Source organism: Coenobita brevimanus, chromosome 46, assembly GCF_032717465.1.
Source record: "Coenobita brevimanus isolate Jiangsu-jjx chromosome 46, ASM3271746v2, whole genome shotgun sequence".
Lineage (NCBI taxonomy): Eukaryota > Metazoa > Arthropoda > Malacostraca > Decapoda > Coenobitidae > Coenobita > Coenobita brevimanus.
Window position 1 is genome coordinate 11,936,476 of NC_136999.1, and position 21,901 is coordinate 11,958,376.

At 40.7% G+C, this 21,901-nt stretch overlaps 1 protein-coding gene across 1 annotated transcript in view; it reads left to right on the plus strand.

Moving 5' to 3' along the window:
• LOC145398811 (cytochrome P450 2L1-like) overlaps window positions 1-21,537 on the plus strand; it is a 166,412-nt gene extending 144,875 nt beyond the window's left edge. The window contains exon 10 of the mRNA XM_080271620.1: window positions 21,353-21,537. Within this exon, the coding sequence (XP_080127746.1) occupies window positions 21,353-21,537 (185 nt within the window). The remainder of the gene's footprint in view (window positions 1-21,352) is intronic.
• The last annotated feature ends 364 nt before the right edge of the window (window positions 21,538-21,901 follow it).

Sequence of the window (21,901 nt, forward strand, 5' to 3'; positions counted from 1 at the left end):
AACAAATGCCCTGGTTTAATCATTCGTCTTCTAATGCTTCCCACAAGAAGGACACCAACAAAAGGTACTGGCATCAACCAATCCACGAATCTCATCTCTTTTTTTCTTTCTGTCCTGAATCGTGTCAAGTTTGTTCTTTGCGTAAGATTAACCCCCTCACACACCATAAGTTTTCAGTAAAGTTTTGATTCCACACACAAAGCCAAAATCTCGCTCAGGCCAGGTCCACTCGCATGGCAAGGAAAAAAGTTCTATGGCCCATTTTACCCTCAGAAAGGCTTATATTGTTATAAATTGCTTCCCATCATCTTCGTTGGTGTTTAAATTATCAGATAAGAGAAAAAAAACATAAAACCTTTGAATAAATGTACATAAATGAAGCCTGAACAAATCTTATTTACGTGAAAACTAGCTTCTGATAACTTTCCAACATCACTGTGAAAAAGTTTTCTCGTGACGCGCAGCTGCAAAGGACATGTCTATATGCAGAATTTCACGATCTTTCATCTGTGAAAATTTGAAGTTGATATGTCTGATAGTTTTCGAGTAAATCGAAAAAAAATACGAAAATCGCCAAAAAAAGTCTGATTTGTTTATTATTTCGTATGTTGTTAGTGACACTGTAACAAACATAAATGTAAATTCTATCCAGTTTTGTAGCCCAAAGGTTAAGGAAGCCCATGATATAATTCTGAGTGTTATAACCATTACTGTTATGGAGAAAATGAATTTTGAAAAGTTACAATGGCTTGCACGTAGTTTGCACACTATAACAGCTCCTACTCTCAGGCCCGTATGCTGAGTATGTTAGTCTTTCATAACTTTTCCTCATTTATTTTCACACATATGTTACTTTGATTTACAAAAGTATGCACACGAAATCATCAGCTTTATCAAGCTTTATTCAGATTTTTAATCCAATCTATACTTTATGAGTAAAATGACTGAGAGAATAGCAGTGAAATGCACCACATTTTCCCTATGAGAAATGTATGGTATACACACAAACTGTACCTTACAATACAATACAGGGAACTCTCACATTTGGCAAGTTTTTATTTGGCGAATTCACTTTTGGCAATGGGATGGGATTGTACACAGCACTCTAATTTGGCAACAGAAATCTCACATTTGGTGAGTTGTTTTTAATAAAAATATATTTTATGCCAATTAATATCAACAGTTTTTATAATTAATCTGAATTAATTTCAACAAAATTTAGTTTGTATTATGAAATTCAAGTCAGCCACCATCACGTGTGGTACACGTCTCTGCCAACCACCATCACGTGTGCAGCATTTTGTCTGTGTTTTATTGTGATTCCTACCTGTGCTGAGGACTTGAGAACACATAATGGCTGATGAAACACAAATGTGGAATGGGTGACCTTGGCAGACCACCAACTAAGGCATCCACGTACTATACCCGACGTGTACATCAAGCCCATTATTTTCTTTTCTTATGTGAGTTTTTCTGTTTTGTATGTTTCTTGGCTAAAAGAAATTATATATATATATATATATATATATATATATATATATATATATATATATATATATATATAATCATCATCATCATCATCATCATCATTAGCCATTACAAGTCTACTGCTGAACAAAGGCCACCACGAACCTTCTCCACGAATTCCTTGACTGAGCCAATCTTTTCCAAGTTTTCCCAGGAAATTTCTATCTCATCTCCACCTCCTGTCTGGCCATTTTCTGCTACGTTTACAATCTCTTGCTCTCCAGTCAGTCAGCCTCTTTCTCCATTGGTTATCTGTTATTCTTGCTACATGACCTGCCAACCTCCATTTCTGTTCTTTTAAAACTTCTATAATATTTCTGACTTTAGTCTACTCTCTCATCGAAATTGATATTTTCCTGTCCCTTAAAGATAGCCTACTCCCAACATTGACCTTTCCATTGCTCTCTGAGAACTGATTAATTTATTTTTCATCGATTTTGTCAGTTTCCATGTCTCACAGCCATACCTCATAGCTGGAAGTATACATTCGTTATATACTTTTCGTTTCATACATATTTGGAAGCTACTTTTCATAATGTCTCTATGTTTACCGAATGCTTTCCATCCAATTGTAATGCATGTTTTCCTTTCGCTATCATTCTTTCGTTAATTTTAGTATTTGCCCTAAGTAATTGTACTCCCCGACTTCCTCAAGAATTTCTTCGCTTATTTTGACAACGCTCTTTTGTGTTCGTGGTATAAACATTAGTTTTACTCCGGTTCATATTTAACCCTACTTTGAGACTTTCTCTATCAAGTCATTTAACATTTATTGCAATGTCTTTGCTGTTTCTGAGATTAGGATAGTGCCATCTGCAAATCATAAATGTTTCAGTTTACCTCCATCTATGTTCACTTCTTTGTTTTACCAGTCTAGGTTTCAAAAAATACTTTTTAGGCATGCCGTATTTAATTTTGGTGAAATTGTATCTCCCTGACGAACGCCCTTCTCAAAATATATATATATATATATATATATATATATATATATATATATATATATATATATATATATATATATATAAGTTTATTTATGTATATATATATATATATATATATATATATATATATATATATATATACATCTCTCTCTCTCTCTCTCTCTCTCTCTCTCTCTCTCTCTCTCTCTCTATATATATATATATATATATATATATATATATATATATATATATACACTCTGTATTAGGGTGGGCAGTGCAATTGCTAAGTAAAGATACTAATGAAGGTGTGGGACCATCTGCACAATCAGGACAGCTGAATCGTGCCTTGTGGCATACGAAAGCTAATCGCGTAATGCGACTTAACATGTCAAAGGAGCAACCATCACCAACCCTAAAACGACTCGTTTCATTCATTGTGAACTACTATTCTCCTGTGTGATTCAAGGTGAAAGCCAACAGTTTGTGTCAGGATGGAGCCAAATTTTCTTCTTCATGGTGGAGCTCCTTCAAAAGCAGCCGTCGGATGATCAGGCGATCATTCGCCCTGTGCTTGCCAATAACAGCTACTTGTCACCCAGAGAATATCCTGTTGTCGGCTGTTGCTGATGAAGATGTTGGCGTACGCTCGATGGAGATCAAGTTGATGAAACAAGCACAGATGAATGAGAATGATGACCAAGCCTCAGTTAGAATATCTGAAAAATCGGCACTGAAGATAAACTTCGATGCCAAGAAGTACACTGAGCTGGTAGAACTTTCTTCTGCCACAGTTCCTCCATTGCTGAAGAATAGACTGGACCAAACGGACGAAAGCCAATCCATCGTACTGGACGTGTAGCCTACCCTTGCCATTCCCAAGGAGTGGAACTCTGTGTCAAGGACGTCACATCCACCACAAGTAAAGTATCTGGGCATGAAGCACGCCATGGTATGCTCGTTCAGTGTAAGTGATCTCACAGCTTGTTCCTGAAGCGTGAAAGTAAGAAGACTTTTGATATGTTCAACTGTTCATGCCATATCTACTGTTTTTTCTTTTTCGTGAAATAATACCTTTCATATGATTTGAATATATTTATTTGAAATGTTACTTTTATTTTTAAAACTGAAATTTTATGCAGAAACTGCATTTTAGTTCATCCAATTTTTTTTTTTTTTTTTTTTGAGAAATAACTCAATTTTTAGATCCAACTTGCTGAAATGGGCACGTATATATCGAAACATTTTTTTTTTTTTTTTTTTCGCAGCGTTATTGTCATTGTAAAGGAGCACCATTATAACTATGTTTCAACCTGGAAACCCTAAGTTGGTTCTCTTTCGTTCCGCCTTAATATATATATATATATATATATATATATATATATATATATATATATATATATATATATATATATATATATATATATATATATATATATATCCATCCATCCATCCATCATCCAATCCTACATTGCCCCATGAGGAGCGTAGGAGCCCGGGGCTAGGCAGTTGGTCCCGACATTTAAGATGAGTGTGACCAGCCTCACTCATCTCTGAGTGGCATTACATGAGCAATCAACTCCAACCAACCCTTGGATATAAACCTTCACCGGCTCAATCCGATTGGAGCGCAATAATTACCCACTAAACCGCCAGGCGCCAAAATTTGGTTATATGGTTACCACCCAGCGTAGTAGATGGTTTCCTGGTGCACAGGAAACGATTTGGCTTGTCACTCGGTGAAGAGTCACCCACAGGCTGAAGGAAGTGGAAAGAATGAAGGAAAGAAAGACAGAAGAGGGAGTGTAATGTCACCCGTAGGCAGAAGGACAAGGAAAGAATGAAGGAAAGGCAGAAGTGAATGGAAGGAAAAAAGGATGGAGAGGAAAGGGCAGACACATCGAGTGAGTGGATGGTGAACTCCCCCACCTATATATATATATATATATATATATATATATATATATATACAGTATATATATATATATATATATATATATATATAAATATATATATATATATATATATATATATATATATATATACACTGTATATGGCTAGTGAGGGAGTGATCGCCCTCTACCTACACAGATCAAAAGCCCTCGGGAGCAGGGGGGTGGTTGCTTTCTCAGGCAGAGGAACTCCTTGAGAGAGAAATGGCTGGGAAGCATGCCGGCACGTGACTGGCTACAGCATAGCTGGGTCTTTCGGGTGTGGGCAATCAGGCAAGTTAGCTGCCTACTGCGACTGCAACACAATGGCGAGGTGTTCAGGAAGTTAGCCAAAGAAACCTTGATGGACTCTGAAAGAACAATAATGGCCCCCAGTCCCGTGCAGCCCTTAAATGGGCAGGGGGTGCTAAGAATCTCACGGTTGCCTCAATTACAATGTAATTCCTTTGTCAATGCAAAAAAATACAATTAAAATTGGTAACTGGAATGTGAGAACGCTAAATCATGACGGTAAAATCGATGAGTTAGTGAAGGTTTTTCAAAATTACGGACTTGATATTTGTGCTCTGACGGAAACTAGATTAACTGGAGTCGATAAGTTGGATTTGGAGGATGGTATACGTTTATTGATATCTGGTTGACAGGACGGAATGCATTATCAGGGAGTAGGATTGTTGCTGGGTTGTAAAGCAAATAAGGCTTTATGTGAGTGGGATCCTATAGATGAGCGATTGTTATACGCACGGTTTAAATCAAATCATGGCAACATCAGTCTGTTTGTGTGTTATGCACCTACTAATGATGCACTCGATGAAAGGAAAGACACATTTTATGAAAAGTTGCAAGAAGGAGTAGGAAGGGTACCTAGACATGATGTTTTGATCTGCGTTGGAGACTTTAATGCAGTAATGGGCTGTTCAAATGAGGGATTTGAGGCATGTATGGGTAAGATGGGAGTTGGTAGTAGGATGAGTGAAAACGGAGTGAGGTTTGGAAGCTTCTGTCTAGCAAATGACTTAGTCATCGGGGGCACACTCTTTCAGCATTGCAATATACACAAGACAACTTGGGTGTCGCCGTGTGGAAAATATAAAAATCAGATTGATCACATCGCTATCAGTAGGAGGCATAGAAGTTCTCTGCTAGATGTTCATGTTAAACGGGGAGCAGATATTGGTAGTGACCATCAACTCAGCATTGCAAAAATAAGGTTTAAACTTAAAAATCAGAAGAAGGAAAAATCTGGTGTTGGTAGATACGATATTGTTAAGCTTAGAAGGGAAGGAGAAGAAAAGGAGGAATTCAGATTAGAATGCAGAAATAGGTTTTTGGTGTTGGAAACGTTGGAAGAGGGGGAGAGAAGTGTAGATGAGATGTGGGAGGATGTGAACAAAGTTTTGCATGAGACTGCTGAATGTACGATTGGAAGGAGACATAGATTCAGGAGAAAGAAATGGATATCAGAGGAAACGTGGGATATGATAAAAAAGAGAGGTGAGGCTAAATTGAGGAGTGAGATGCAATGCGTTGATGAACGAGAGATTGAATTAGCAAGAGCTGCGTACTGGAGTTTGAATTCAGAAGTAAGAAGGTTAGCTAGGAGAGATAAAAGAAGATGTGTGGATGAAAAGGTTGCAGAGACTGAAATCCTAATAAACAAAAATGATGGACAGAGTCAAAGAATAGCATATGAATCGATTAGAGAACTGAGTGGTAATGCAGGTAAACGCAAGGAAATACCAATTAGAGACAGGGAAGGAAATTTATTGACCAAAGATGGAGATATTAAAAATAGATGGAAAGAGCATTTTGAGACAGTTCTTAATAGACCAATACCACCAGAAGAGGATATACCGTCTGCTCAGGAAGATTTAAATATAGAAACAGGAGAGTTGAGGCTTGCAGAAGTGGAGAAAGCAGTAAAACAGTTATAGAATAATAAGGCACCAGGGGAGGATGGTTTATTTCCGGAAATGTTTAAAGTGGAGGGGTATAGATTAATAATGATCTTGACCAAGCTATTCAATAAGATATGGGTGACGGGGTTACTACCATCAGTTTGGAAGAATGGTGTAATTGTTAAAGTTCCGAAGAAGGGAGACCTGAGTGAATGTGGTAATTGGAGGGGAATCTCTTTGTCACCGATAGCTTTGAAAGTTTTCAGTAGAGTGTTGTTAAATAGGTTGGAGCCGGTGGTTGAGGGTATTCTGAGGGATGAACAGGCTGGTTTTAGAAAGGGACGTGGTTGCAATGATCAGATCTTTATAGTTAGGCATTTGATGCAGCAAGTTAATGAAATGAGAGTACCGTTAAGTCTTTGTTTTGTTGATTTTGAAAAGGCTTTTGATAGTGTTTCGAGAGAGTCTATGGGGAAGATCATGAGACATTATGGAATACCAGAGGAGTTTGTGAGGGTCATTATGAACATGCATGAGGACACATTTTGTAAAGTGATGGTTGATGGTTGTCTGAGGATTCGTTTGAAGTCAAGTCCGGAGTAATTCAAGGTGGTGTTCTATCGCCTTTACTATTTATATTGGTCATTGATTACATTATGAAACGTGTTGGAACAGAAACCGGTGCAGGTATACTTTGGGGAGAGAACAGGAAACTTTTGGATTTAGATTATGCAGATGATATAGTTTTGATTTGTGATGGGCCAGAAGAGATGCAGAGAGTGTTGGACTGTTTGGTGAGTGAAGGTCGCAAGGTGGGTTTGGTTATTAATTGTGGAAAAACTGAAATAATCAATATGAATATGGAAAATGCGCAGGAATGTGTAATTGGAGGTATGGTTGTAAAGCAAGTTGATAGGTTTAAATATTTAGGTACTTATTTAGCCAAGGATGGTTCTTTGAACCTTGAATTCGAGGAAAGGTTAAAGAAGGCTAATCAGGCAATGGGAATGCTTAAAAATATTTGGAATAATAACAATTTCTCTGTGCATACAAAAATCAAACTTTATAAGGTAATGGTTAGGAGTATCTTAATTTCTGGACACGAGTCTTGGTACAGCACAGCGACTATGGAAAATAAATTCTTGGTGTTTGAAAATAAAGCACTTAGAAGAATATTAGGAGTTAAGTGGTGGGAAAGGATACCAAATAGTAGAATTAGAGAAATAACGGGAGTGCAGCCGATCGATGAATATGTTAGATTCTCACGATGGAAGTGGCTAGGACATGTGTATAGGAGACAGGGAATAGTACGAGGTACACCAGGGTGGGTGGCACCTGGTAGGAGAGGTAGAGGAAGGCCAAAAGAGACGTGGGTGAGGACAATGAGACGGGAAGCTGGAGATGAGTGTTGGGGAGATCTTGAGGAGTTAGCACAAGACAGGATGTGGTGGTGTGAGTTCATCGAGGCCCTATGCATCCCCGAGGGTGCCACAGGAAATGATTGATTGATTGATATATATATATATATATATATATATATATATATATATATATATATATATATATAGCCCGACGCCCTAATCCCGCAAAGGGTGGCCACAGACAAAAAGCCTCCAAGTCGCTCTATCACCCACCATTTGACTACCCTCCCCCCAACTCACCCCCCCCTCCCTCATATACCTCTCAACTCCATCCCTCCACCTCATCCTCGGTCTACCTTTCCCTCTCCATCCCTCCACCTCACCTACATACACCCTCCTAGTCAGTCTTTCATTCTCCATTCTCTTCACATGTCCAAACCACCTCAGTGTATTTCTCCTAATCTTCTCAACCACATCCACATCCATCCCACAGCGTTCCTTCACTTCTTCATTCGTCAACCTGTCCCTCCACGTCGCTCCACACACTCCTCTCAAGTAACTCATTTCCACTGCTCTCACTCTTGACTTGTTCCCTTCTTGCAAGGTCCATGCCTCGCTTCCATACGTCAGGGTAGGGATCACAATACTATCATGCAGTGACTTCTTAACTTCCATACTCTCCTCCCTATTTCTCATCACTGCTTTCAGTGTAACAACAACCTTCCTTCCCTGCTGTACCCTTTCACGTACTTCATCCCCCAAAGTTCCATCCTTACTCATCCACTACCCAAGTACTTGAATGCACTCACATTCTCCATATCCTCACCATCCAACCTCACTGCACACTCTGTGACTTCATTCCTCTCAAACACCATAACTTTACTTTTGTTTACATTAACTTTCAGATTCCTCCTCCTACACACTGTCCCAAATTCATTCACCAAACCTTGCAACTCCCATTCATCTTCACTCAACAGTACTGTATCATCAGCAAACAGCAACACCGGAAGCTTCCAAATCTCACCCTCATTCATTAGAGCCACCTCCACATCCACTGCCCTACCCTGCACCTCCTTTACAACCCCATCCATGTATATATTAAACAGCCATGGAGACATCACACAACCCTGTTTCAGTCCCACATTGAGATCAAAGAACTCACTCAGCTCACCATCCACTTGCACCGTAACTCTAGCTTCCTCGTACATACTCTTCACAGCATTCAACAATTTCCCCTCCACTCCATATATTCTTAATACCTTCCACATACCTTGCCTATCTATTCTGTAAGCTTTCTCCAAGTCCATGAAGGCAGCATACACTTTCCTTGCCTTTTCTAGATACTTCTCCACTAAACATCTTAGAACAAATATCTGATCTACACACCCTTTTCCCTTCCTAAATCCCCCTTGCTCTTCTCCAACTAGCTCCTCTGTCATATGCCTAACCCTATCAATAGGTATTCTACCATATATTTTACCAGCCACACTAAGTAGGCAAATACCCCTATGGTTACCAGATACTTCTCTCTCTCCTTTTCCTTTGTATAAAGGAACAATTATACCTGATTTCCAGTTCTCTGGAACCCTTCCCTCTTCCCAAGCCAATCTACACAACTTCCATATCCACTCTACAACAATCTCACCCCCATACCTCAGCATTTCACCACACACTCCATCAATTCCTGGGGCCTTTCCCAACTTAATATTCTTCATCGCTTCCACTACTTCCGCCCTACTGATCTCTTCCTCCCTCCTCTCATCTCTTCTTCTCCCAGCCATTCCCCAACCACTTATACTCGCACTGCTCTCACTCTCCACATTCAACAAATCCTCAAAGTGCTCCTTCCATCTCCTCAGTTTCTCTCTCTTCTCCACCAACAATCTATTATTCCTATCTTTCACTCCCCTACGATTTCCCCTTTCACACTGCCTTACTTTCTTTACCTCCTTCCAAAACAATTTCTTACTCTCCCTCCATTTCACACTCAGATTCCTCCCAAACTCCTCATCCACTTTCTTTTTACTCTCCTTCACCAGTCTCTTAACCTCCCTTCTCCTGCTCACATATACCTCTCTCTTCTCTCTCTCATCTTCTCCCCTACCTCTACTCGCTAACCATTCACTATATGCCTTCTTCTTTTGTTCCACAGCTCGTTTCACCTCATCATTCCACCATGCTGTCCCTTGCACACCCTTGCATCTCCTCCTCACTCCACAAACCGCCTCACGCGCTGTGCCTATCTCTTCCGTGAGTATCTTACATACGTCTTCCACCCCTTCCATCTGCTCTAGCTCATACCTTCCCAGTCTTTCTTCCACTATGCTCTTATACTCTGTCATTTTCTCACTATCTTGCAATTTCTCCACTCTTCTCACAGGAGTTGCTTCCTCCTGTCTTCTCCTTCGTCTCCTCAACCACTTTCTTTGCAGCTCTACCTTGGCCATCACTAAGTGATGGTCCGAGACTCCATTCCCCCACCCTCTCCACACTCTTGCATCCAACACTTGTCTTCTCATTCGCTCATCCACACACACGTAGTCTATCATTGCCTTTCGTTCAAAAAGTTCACCATCCATTCTCCTCATTACTCTCCATGTATACCGGTGGATCATTTTATGCCGAAAGTAGGTGTTGGCTATTGCCAACCCCTTACAAGCACAGATGTCCACCAAAGCACTTCCATTCCCATCTACGTCAGCTGGCACACCCCACTGACCAACCACTCCATCCACTCGTACATTTCCGACTTTGCCATTCATGTCTCCAATCAAAAGCACTCTCTCGCTCCTCTTAAACTTGTCCATACACGCTTCTACACTCGCCCAAAACTCATCTTTCACTCTTGCCACTCGATCCTCTGTCGGAGCATACACACATACAATCGCCCACGCTTGTATACCTACTTTCATCCTCACCCATACAATCCTTGCACCCACTGTTCCATACTCTCTTATATTCTCCTTCCACTTCTTGCTTATTATCAGACATACTCCCTCTCTTGCCCTCTCATTTTCATTGACTCCCGCACATATACCTAAACCATATTCCCATTCTCTCACCCTTTCACCTTCCCATTTAGTTTCAGTCAATCCACATATATCCACTTTTGCATCCTCAAGCACCTGAACAATCTCTCTCTCTTTCACTTCATCATTCACTCCTTTCACATTCCACGTTCCCACCCTAAGAATGTCCTTCGTCCGTTCCTTAGTCATCAACGTATGGTCTGTCCAGGTCCGAGGCGCTTTGTTCGCTTTTTTAGTTAGTTCTTTTTACGGGGTGGGGCACTAACCCACCACCAACCCTTTTAGTCGCCTTGTACGACAAGCAGGGATACTGGGGGAGTATTTTTGAAACCCCCCTACCCCTATGGTATATATATATATAGATAGATAGATAGATAGATAGATAGATAGATATAGATATATATATAGATAGATAGATAGATATAGATATAGATAGATAGATAGATATATACTGTATATATAGATATAGATAGATAGATAGATAGATAGATATATACTGTATATATATATAGATAGATAGATAGATATAGATATATATATAGATATATACGTTCTCCCCTTTGGAGCTAAGATGCGAATGAATGTGTTTGAATGGATAAGTAAATGGAGAGTGAGTCGTCCTGTCTCGGCTACCTCCCTTTCCTTGGGGGAAGCAGCCTAGGTATATGTATATATATATATATATATATATATATATATATATATATATATATATATATATATATATATATATATATATATATATATATATATAAGAGAATAATGTGATATAATTTGTCAACTTTATCATCAAGCAAAAAGTGCTAAGAAACTTCCTCATCCTTTTAGAAGGATTACTGAGGTTGGAATACAGTCCTGGGTGTTTATAGTTCTTTCCACGGTGTTCAGGCACCTTGGTGCCATACAACTGTGGTAACATCTTTGGTCTGACTGAAGAGGTTTGCTAACGAGCTACTGTTCTGATGCAAAGTGTTGGACTGAGGCTTTTCTGTAAGGCAAAACGCTACCAGAAACGTCAGGTGGTCTTGTAAGATTTAAATGTACTGCAGCCTAGCCTGGACCCCAAGTGATAATGTGTAATTGGATGCTTCTACTGTATCATTTGGTAATACATGTACAGATATATCTGTCACCCAGCTGTGCAATTAGGAAAAAGATGATCCATTTACTGTTGTGGGTCGTGTTGTAAAGAAAGGCAGGGTTTTAATATATATTCATTTTTGCACAAGGTCATTTGTAGTGAAACCATTTACAGTGACGAGAATAGGAAACAATGAATTCTCTCCCTACGGTGAAGCACAAATAAAATTGAGAATGTGTCTTTGGAGAGAAGGTGTTAATGATTCCCATGCAGTCGGAATAAAAACCCAATGAGAACTGCATCAGTTAAACAAAGGGATGTAAAGACTACACTCACAGCACACACTTCAGATCTTGACCATGCTTTGTTTATACGCTGATATGACGCCACGTTCAGTCTGAGATGTCTTTAAAATAGGAGTCAAAATTCTGCAAAAACTGTGAATTGCATCCTTATGTCACTGTCAATGGCACATGAGCCCATTTCTGGCTACACCCCTGAGAGGTCAACTCTCAAACCACCTATTTTTTTCTGCATGGACCTGTTTTCATCCCGTGGACGCATTTTCCTTCACAGACCCAGATCTATAATATATCCCATTGTATCAATTTTCCCTCACGGACCAATTTCCTTCTTTGATGTATTTTCTCTATGGACTTGTTTTTTCCATGCACCTGTTTTCTTCTATGGACCTATTCCCCATTGAACATATTTTTCCCGTTGAATCTGTTTCTTCCTTGAACCTATTTTTTTTCATGGAATCTATTTTCCTTCCAGTGGCTTATGCACTCCATGACCCATTTTTTTCCCCCCAAGGACCTATGTTTCCCCAAGGGCATATTTTCCCCCATGGATATTTTTTCAACAAACTCAACCCTAAATACAGAAAATCACAATATTCCTGTACTTGATTTTCATTCCCCTTAAATACCCCCTGTCAAGATTCACACAAGATACGTACAACTTGTATTACAGAATCTCTCAGCAGACAAAGCTACTGGTCCAAATGAAATTCCTTCAATAGTACTTAAAAATTGCTCCCCAGTGTTGGCTCCTGTACTGGCAAAATTTTTCCCGCTTATACATCTGTACCTCAAGCTTTCCAGCCTCTTGGAAAGAAGCAAATATTCATCCTGTTCCTGAAAAGGGGGCCACTTTTGATCCATCAAACTATAAACCATTCGCTATAATTTCCGTTCTCAGTAAAGTTTTTGAAACACTAATAAACAAACACATAGTCAAGTACCTAGAATTCAATAAATTAATCAATGATCGGTAGTATGGATTTAGACATGAACGTTCAACTGTAGACATTCTTTGTCTTTTTACCCATCAGATTAAAAAAGCAATAGACCAATATAGTGAAACACATACAATAGCACTTGATATTTCAAAAGCATTTGACGGAGTATGACATTAGGCCATATTGTCTAAGATGTCACACTATGGTCTTGCATCAATGCTTCCTCTAATTTCTTCTTACCTTCATAATAGAATAATATGGGTCATGGTAGATGGAATTTATTCCCAGTTTCATTCCAAAAATGCTGGCGTACCTCAGGGATCAGTTTTCGCCCCAACCCTCTTTCTCATTCATATAAATGACCTCCTATCTGTCACTCACAACCCAATACACTCTTATGCTGATGACTCGACACTTCATAGTTCTTTCACATTTAGTACCTCATTTAGACAATCTGATATTATGAATTCCCAAATAAACACAGCAGTTTCTCTGAACCAGGACCTTTCTAAAATTAATCAATGGGGACAAACAAATATGGTCTCATCCTCAGAAAACTAAATACATTAATTTCTCCAGCAGAAAGAATCCCTCAGACTCCCACATAATTTTAAATGATGTCAGTATTCCCATATCCATTATAATTGATATCTTATGTGTCACACTAAACACCAACCTAAGCTGGACAGCTTAGGTTAAATCCCTTGCTAAAAATACTTATAAAAGACTGGGACTTCTGTACAGAGTTCGTGAATTCTTCACTGACGAGCAGTTGGCCACAATGTACAAAAGTCATCCTCGTTCTCAGATCGTATATTGTTCGCCACTGTGGAGTGTATGTGGAGCGGTTGCACTAAGCCAGTTGGACAAAATTCAAAATAAAGCCATTAGATTAATCAATAATCCTGCCATTACACAGGACCTTCCTCCATTATCAGTACGTGGAGATGTTGCATCGTGAGCATTATTTTACCGATATTTTTACCGTAAGTGCTCTGACAAACTTGCTTCAATTGTACTTCCCCTTCACATTTTCTCCCAAAATACTCGAGCAGGTGGGAGCGCCTATGAACTCACACACTCTCCTCGGCAATACAGAATCTCTGTTTATCAAAATTCATTTATCCCCAGAACTACTACTCTCTGGAATTCACTTCCTGGGAGTTGCTTCCCACAAACATTAAATTCACTTTTATTGAATTCCAGTCGTCATAAATATTTTATGAATGGAGGATGCCTTTAGGCACATAGACTTTTTTTATTTCCAATGTTTTGTCTTCCCCCATTCATTGTCTCAAAAAAAAATCTTTCCCCATGGACCTATTTTCACCGTGGAATTGTTTTCTTTCCATGGTATCTATCTATAGCCCGACGCCCTAATCCCGCAAAGGGTGGCCGCAGACAAAACGCCTCCAAGTCACTCTGTCACCCACCATTTGACTCCCCTCCCCCCAACTCACCCCCCCCTCCCTCATATACCTCTCAACTCCATCCCTCCACCTCATCTTCGGTCTACCCCTCCCTCTCCCCCCTCCACCTCACCTACATACACCCTCTTAGTCAGTCTTTCATTCTCCATCCTCTCCACATGTCCAAACCACCTCAGTGTATTTCTCCTAATCTTTTCAACCACATCCACATCTACCCCACAACGTTCCTTCACTTCTTCATTCGTCAACCTGTCCCTCCATGTCACTCCACATGCTCCTCTCAAGTAACTCATTTCCACTGCTCTCACTCTTGACTTGTTCCCCTCTTGCAAGGTCCACGCCTCGCTTCCATACGTCAGAGTAGGGATCACAATACCATCATGCAGTGACTTCTTAACTTCCATACTCACCTCCCTATTTCTCATCACTGCTTTCAGTGTGCCAACAACCTTCCTTCCCTGCTGTACCCTTTCACGTACTTCATCCCCCAATGTTCCATCCTTACTCATCACACTACCCAAGTACTTGAATGCACTCACATTCTCCATATCCTCACCATCCAACCTCACTGCACACTCTGTGACTTCATTCCTCTCAAACACCATAACTTTACTTTTGTTTACATTAACTTTCAGCTTCCTCCTCCTACACACTGTCCCAAATTCATTCACCAAACCTTGCAACTCCCATTCATCTTCACTCAACAATACTGTATCATCAGCAAACAGCAACACCGGAAGCTTCCAAATCTCACCCTCATTCATTAGGGCCACCCCCACATCCACTGCCCTACCTTGTACCTCCTTTACGACCCCATCCATATATATATTAAACAGCCATGGAGACATTACACACCCCTGTTTCAGTCCCACATTGAGATCAAAGAACTCACTCAGCTCACCATCCACTCGCACCGTAGCCCTAGCTCCCTCGTACATACTCTTCACAGCACTCAACAATTTCCCCTCCACTCCATATATTCTTAATACCTTCCACATACCTTTTCTATCTATTCTGTCATAAGCTTTCTCCAAGTCCATGAAGGCAGCGTACACTTTCCTTCCCTTCTCTAGATACTTCTCCACTAAACATCTTAGAACAAATATCTGATCTACACACCCTTTTCCCTTCCTAAATCCCCCTTGTTCTTCTCCAACTAGCTTCTCTGTCATATGCCTAACCCTATCAATGAGTATTCTACCATATATTTTACCAGTCACACTAAGAAGGCAAATACCCCTATGGTTACCACATACTTCTCTCTCCCCTTTTCCTTTGTACAGAGAAACAATTATACCTGATTTCCAGTCCTCTGGAACCCTTCCCTCTTCCCAAGCCAATCTACACAACTTCCATATCCACTCCACAACAATCTCACCCCCATACCTAAGCATTTCACCACACACTCCATCAATTCCTGGGGCCTTTCCCAGCTTAATCTTCTTCATCGCTTCCACTACTTCCGACCTACTGATCTCTTCCTCCCTCCTCTCATCTCTTCTTCTCCCAGCCATTCCCCAACCACTTATACTCACACTGCTCTCACTCTCTACATTCAACAAATCCTCAAAGTGCTCCTTCCATCTCCTCAATTTCTCTCTCTTCTCCACCAACAATCTATTATTCCTATCTTTCACTCCCCTACTATTTCCCCTTTCACACTGCCTTACTTTCTTTACCTCCTTCCAAAACAATTTCTTACTCTCCCTCCATTTCACACTCAAATTCCTCCCAAACTCTTCATCCACTTTCTTCTTACTCTCCTTCACCAGTCTCTTAACCTCCCTTCTCCTGCTCACATATACCTCTCTCTTCTCTCTCTCATCTTCTCCCCTACCTCTACTCGCCAACCATTCACCATATGCCTTCTTCTTTTGTTCCACAGCTCGTTTCACCTCATCATTCCACCATGCTGTCCCTTGCACACCCTTGCATCTCCTCCTCACTCCACAAACCGCCTCACACGCTGCGCTTATCTCTTCCGTGAATATCTTACATACGTCTTCCACCCCTTCTATCTGCTCTAGCTCATACCTTCCCAATCTTTCTTCCACTATGCTCTTATACTCTGTCCCCTTCTCACTATCTTTCCATGGGAAACCACCAAATGCCCACATGGACCCACTTTCCCCCATGAAAGCGTATCCTCCATGGACATGGTGCATGGTAAGGATTTCAACGCGGAATGTAAGGGGTGCGAATAATGAGGGAAAGAGAGAGAGAGAGTTAGATGCTTGAGGGTGCAGAAGTGGACATATGTGGATTGACTGAGACTAAATGATGAAGTGAGAGAGTAAGAGTGTGGTTGGGGTATATGTACAGGAGAAGATGAGAATGAGAGGACAAAAGAGGCTGTATGTATTGTTGTGTGCAAAAGGTGGAAGGAGAATGCAAGAGAATGGATCAGTTGGTTCAAGGATTGTGTGGGTAAGACTGAAAGAAGGAATACAAACGAGGGCGATTGTTTGTGTACATGCGCAAAATGTAGACCGTTTGAGCAGAGTGAAAGAAGAGTTCTGGGCAAATGTGGAAGCATCCAGGGAAAGGTTGAGAGGAATGAGTGTTTTTGATTGGAGATATGAATGGAAAAGTAAGGAATGTGAAGGTGGATGGAGTTGTTGGTGAGTGGGGTGTGCCTGCAGAAGTGGATGAGAATGGCAGTGCTCTAGTGGACATTTGTGTGGGGAGGTAGCCAATACATTCTTTAGGCACAAAATGATCCACAGGTATACATGGCGAGTGATGAGATGGGTGGGTGGTGAACTGAATGAATGGGAGGCAATGATTGATCATGTGTGTGTGGATGAGAGAATGAGAAAGTATGTATTTGATATGGAAGGTGTGCAGATTGTCATAGGAGGATGGTAGAGTCCCAGAGGATATAATCATTCCCCTGCACAAAGGAAACGGAGAAAAAGAAGTATATATGTGGTAATCGTAGCCTCATTTGTCTTCTTAATGTTACAGGAAAATGTACATGGTAGGATGCCTATTGGCAGAGTTAGAGAAATAACTGGAATTAGTTGGAGAAGAACAGGAATGTTTTAGGAAGGAAAGAGGTTGTGTAGATCACATATTGTTCCTTAGGTCTTTAGTGGAAAAGTTTCTTGAGAAGGGAGAAAAGTTGTACGCAGCCTTCATGGAGTTGAGGAAAGCATATGAAAGGGTGGATAGACAAGGAATATGGAACGTATTAAGAATACATGGAGTAAATGAGAAGCTGTTGAATGCCGTGAAGAGCATGTATGACTGTGCTAAGGCTGCAGCCCGTGTGGATGGTGAACTGAGTGAATTTTTCTATCTGAATGTCGGATTGAAACAAAAATGTGTCATGTCTCCATGGCTGTTAAATTTGTATTTAGATGGGGATATAAAGAGATACAAGGTAGCGCAGTGATTGCTGGAGCGACCCTAATGAGAGAGGGCAGCATTTGGAAACTACCTGTTCTGTTTTTTGCAGATGATACTGTGTTGTTAAGTGAAGACAAAAGGGAACTGCAGTGATTAGTGAATGAGTTTGAGAGAGTGTGTAAGAAACTGAATCTAAAGGTGAGTGTAGGGAAGAGTAAAGTTATGGTCTTTGAAGAAATGAAGTAACTGAATGCACAGTGAGGTTGGATGATGAGGAAATGGAAAATGTGAGTGCATCAAAGTACTTGGGTAGTGTGATGAGATAGAATGGAAGTTTGGAGGTTGAAGTGCCTGGAAGGGTACAACATGGAAGGAAGGTGGCTGGTTCTTTGAAAGCAGTGATAAGAAATAGAGAAGTGAGCATGGAAGTAAAAAGCCACTGCATGATAGTAGTATGATACGAAATCTAATGTACTGAAGTAAAGCTTGGACTTTGTTGGAAGGACACAGGTCAAGAGTGAGAACAATGGAAATGAGTTATTTGAGAGGAGCATGCTGAGTTACATGGAAACTGACTGACAAATGAGGAAGTGAAGGAAAGTTGTGGTGTGGATGTAACTGTGACAGAAAGCATTAGCAGGAATATATTGAGGTGGTTTATCCATTTGGATAGGATGGAGAGCGAGAGACTAACGAGGAGAGTTGAGTGAGTTAGAGTTGGGAAAGGGAGAGGTAAGTTGAGGAAGAAATGAAGGGATGGAGTTGAGAGTTATGTGAGAGAGGGGGATGTGAGCAGGGCAATGAAATGACGGGGGACACGACAACAGGAAGGCGATTTCTTTGTGGCCACCCTTTACAGCATTAAGGCGTCTGGCAATAGACAGATAGATAGACAGACTTATGTCTTTACTTGGGCTTATTTGATAATTCATATTCCTCTATTGGTCCATTTTTTAACGTGGATCTATTCTATTCATGGACTTATTTTCCCCCATTCACCCACCAAACTATAAACTTGCCACTTATCGAGTGTAGTAAACCTATCCTCTGCATTGTCCTTTGGGAAGCCACACATCCACTCTCCTTCCTGGGAATCCCCCCCACCTCCGCCCCCCTCCCCCACAAAATTCACTCACCACCCCACCCCAGTCCCTACCCACAAAGTCCACGCATCCCACTCAACCCTCCTGTCAGCCCACCCACCCATTCATTCTATCAACCAACCCCAACTTGTTGTGCAACCACCCACCTCACCCACTTCATTCAGCCCACCCACCCCGCCTCTTGACCCACATATCCACCCGCACTGTCCATCCCACCTCACCCACCCACCAGTCCCCCTCACCCATCCACCCATTAATATACCCACCTGGGCATCAAGCTTGGACCACCAGCAGAATGTCTTGCAAGCCCGTCTCCCCCGTCCCCACACACACGCTCCCTGTCTGTCTGTCTGTCTCTGTTTATCTGCCTGTATGTTTATCTTTCCGTAAATCTGTCTATCCATGGTCAGGAAACAGACATTCTGAATTCTCATTTTCCATCAGTGTTCGCTAGAGAGGCTGAAAGTGCCAGCCCTGAGCTAGTCATTACTTATGATAATGTTACTTTAGAGAATGTTCAGTGTACCGAAGCAAAAAGGTCTGAAAGATAAGCCAATTTAAGAGTCCTTGGTACTGACGAGTTTCTTCCAAGGGTCGAGCAAGCAGTAGGTGACAAGATTGTCCCTACTATCTTTAATAAATCGTTGGCTGTCCCACTGGACTGAAGAGGAAGCATATGTGACCTTCATTTTTTATAAGAGAGATCGTCAGTATACAGGAAATTGTCGTCCAATTAGCCTGTGGTAGGTAAGGTACTAGGTGGTATAGCTGCAGACAGGTTTATTATAAAATATCAAGAATCAACTAATTTATTGTATGACTCACAACATAGTTTTAGCCAGTATCATTCCTTTTTGAACATTTTGACTGAATTCTTCCATTGTATGCGTTTTGATTATAACTAGTGACAGGCAATTGACATTCTTTATCTGGATTTCCAGAAGGTGTTTGATAATGTGCCTCATCGAAGGTTGAAAGCAAAAACTCGTGTACTGGAATTCTGGGAGAACTAACTAAACGAATTATTAAGAATGGGATGAAACGGCACCAGAGAGTAAAGTGAAGCAGTCAATGAGGAAACCTCTGGATGGGAATCATTTTTAAACAGAGCTCCCCTGGGATCAGTTCAAGGTCTATTATAGTTTCTTGCATGTATTAGCGACAAAGATTTGGGCATCGTCAGACGACCTGCAAAATTTACAGACCGCACAAAGCTAGGGGGTAACGTTTTGTCACTCGAGAAGACAGAAAAACTACATAGGGACTTGGTTAAGATAGAGGAGTGATATGAATGGAAGCAAATGCCGTTCAGCCTGGTTAAGTGCATGGTGAAACACTGATCATACAAATCCTAGAGCCAACTATTCTTTCTTTTGAAGCGCTATTAGCAGTACTAATTTGGAGAAAGGTGATAGGTCTGCTAATCATCAGTAAACTAAAACTCTCCAAACGGTGCACTGAAGTAGAGAAGGAAGCATAAGGGGTTTTAGGTTATATAAAGAAGCATTGTAATTACAGAAAAAAGGAAGAGTCCATTCTGAACAATTTTCTTGTACAGTCACAACTGGAATATGCTGTGTGGTATTCGTTATCGACTCTGAAAAAGGGTATCGTGAGGCTTGAGTATCCAGACTCTGAAACTGATTTCCTCCATCAGGCACCTAGAATCCCAAAGGAGGCTTCAGGCACTGGGCCTGATCAAAACTATATGATTGTGTCGACAGCTAATAATAGGTTTTATTCTTCACGAATAAAACGAACAGTACATGGATTCGCCTACGAGAACAAGCAGTTTACAGTTTCTCAATAGAGAGCAGTTCAAAACTAGATTAAAGTTCTATGAAATCTAACTTAGTCATAGGCTGTATGTTTCTTTCCTATTTAATTTTCTAGCCTGGCAATTTCCCCCCGAGTCAGATGCTTTTTTTTTTTTCTTTTTTTTTTTTTTTTTTTTAAACTGTACTGTGAGTGGGACATGTGGATGGGGGGAGCCTTCATCTCTACTATATTTTTCTTTCACTGTTAAAGCAGCAAAATGTCCCTTGAAACTTCATTCATGCTATCCCTTCGGTATAAGTCATTGAGGGAGTAGTTGTCCTTGTAACACGTTGTAACTGTGTGTGTGTGTGTGTGTGTGTGTGTGTGTGTGTGTGTGTGTGTGTGTATGTGTGTGTGTGTGTGTGTGTGTGTGTATGTGTGTGTGTGTGTGTGTGTGTGTGTGTGTGTGTGTGTGTGTGTGTGTGTGTGTGTGTGTGTGTGTGTGTGTGTGTGTGTGTGTGTGTGTGTGTGTGTGTGTGTGTGTGTGTGTGTGTGTGTGTGTGTGTGTGTGTGTGTGTGTGTGTGTGTGTGTGTGTGTGTGTGTGTGTGTGTAGCTATTTATGATTATCACAACACCATTCCAGCCTTCGAGGTTGGAAGATATAATTCTTCCAGTCTGAACTACTGCTTTCCCCTCAGGCAAGCGTCAGTGTGCAGGAGAGGCTTTGGCACGCATGGAGCTGTTCATCTTTTCCACTGCACTGCTGCAGAGTCTAAGTTTCGCCATACCGCCGGGCAAGACGCTAGACCTCCGCTATCTGCCAGGGAACCCAATCATGCACCTGCCTATCCCTCAAGACCTTATTGTGTCAGTCAGGGAATAGAAATGATGTTTAAGCGGTTCATTGGTAAGAAAAGAAAGGGGACATCCTTTCCAATAGAACAAAAGTTCCATCACAATATGGGATAAGGAAAAGACTGATGATTTAATTTTAGTTTAGATAGATTTTATTGCTCAACTGAGCAAGGAGAGGACAAATGGTCACATACACAGCACCAAAACTTTGTGATTTCGGAAACTTGTAAAGCTGTAGCGGATTTAAGCACATCGTTGGAAAAGTTATGGAGAAGTAATAGATGATACTTCAAGGACTTTTCTCAAACAATCTATCATTATATTGGTGAAATGAGCAAAAAAAAAAAAAAAAAAAAATCAAGAAAAAGAAAGAAAGAAAGAAAGAAAGAAGC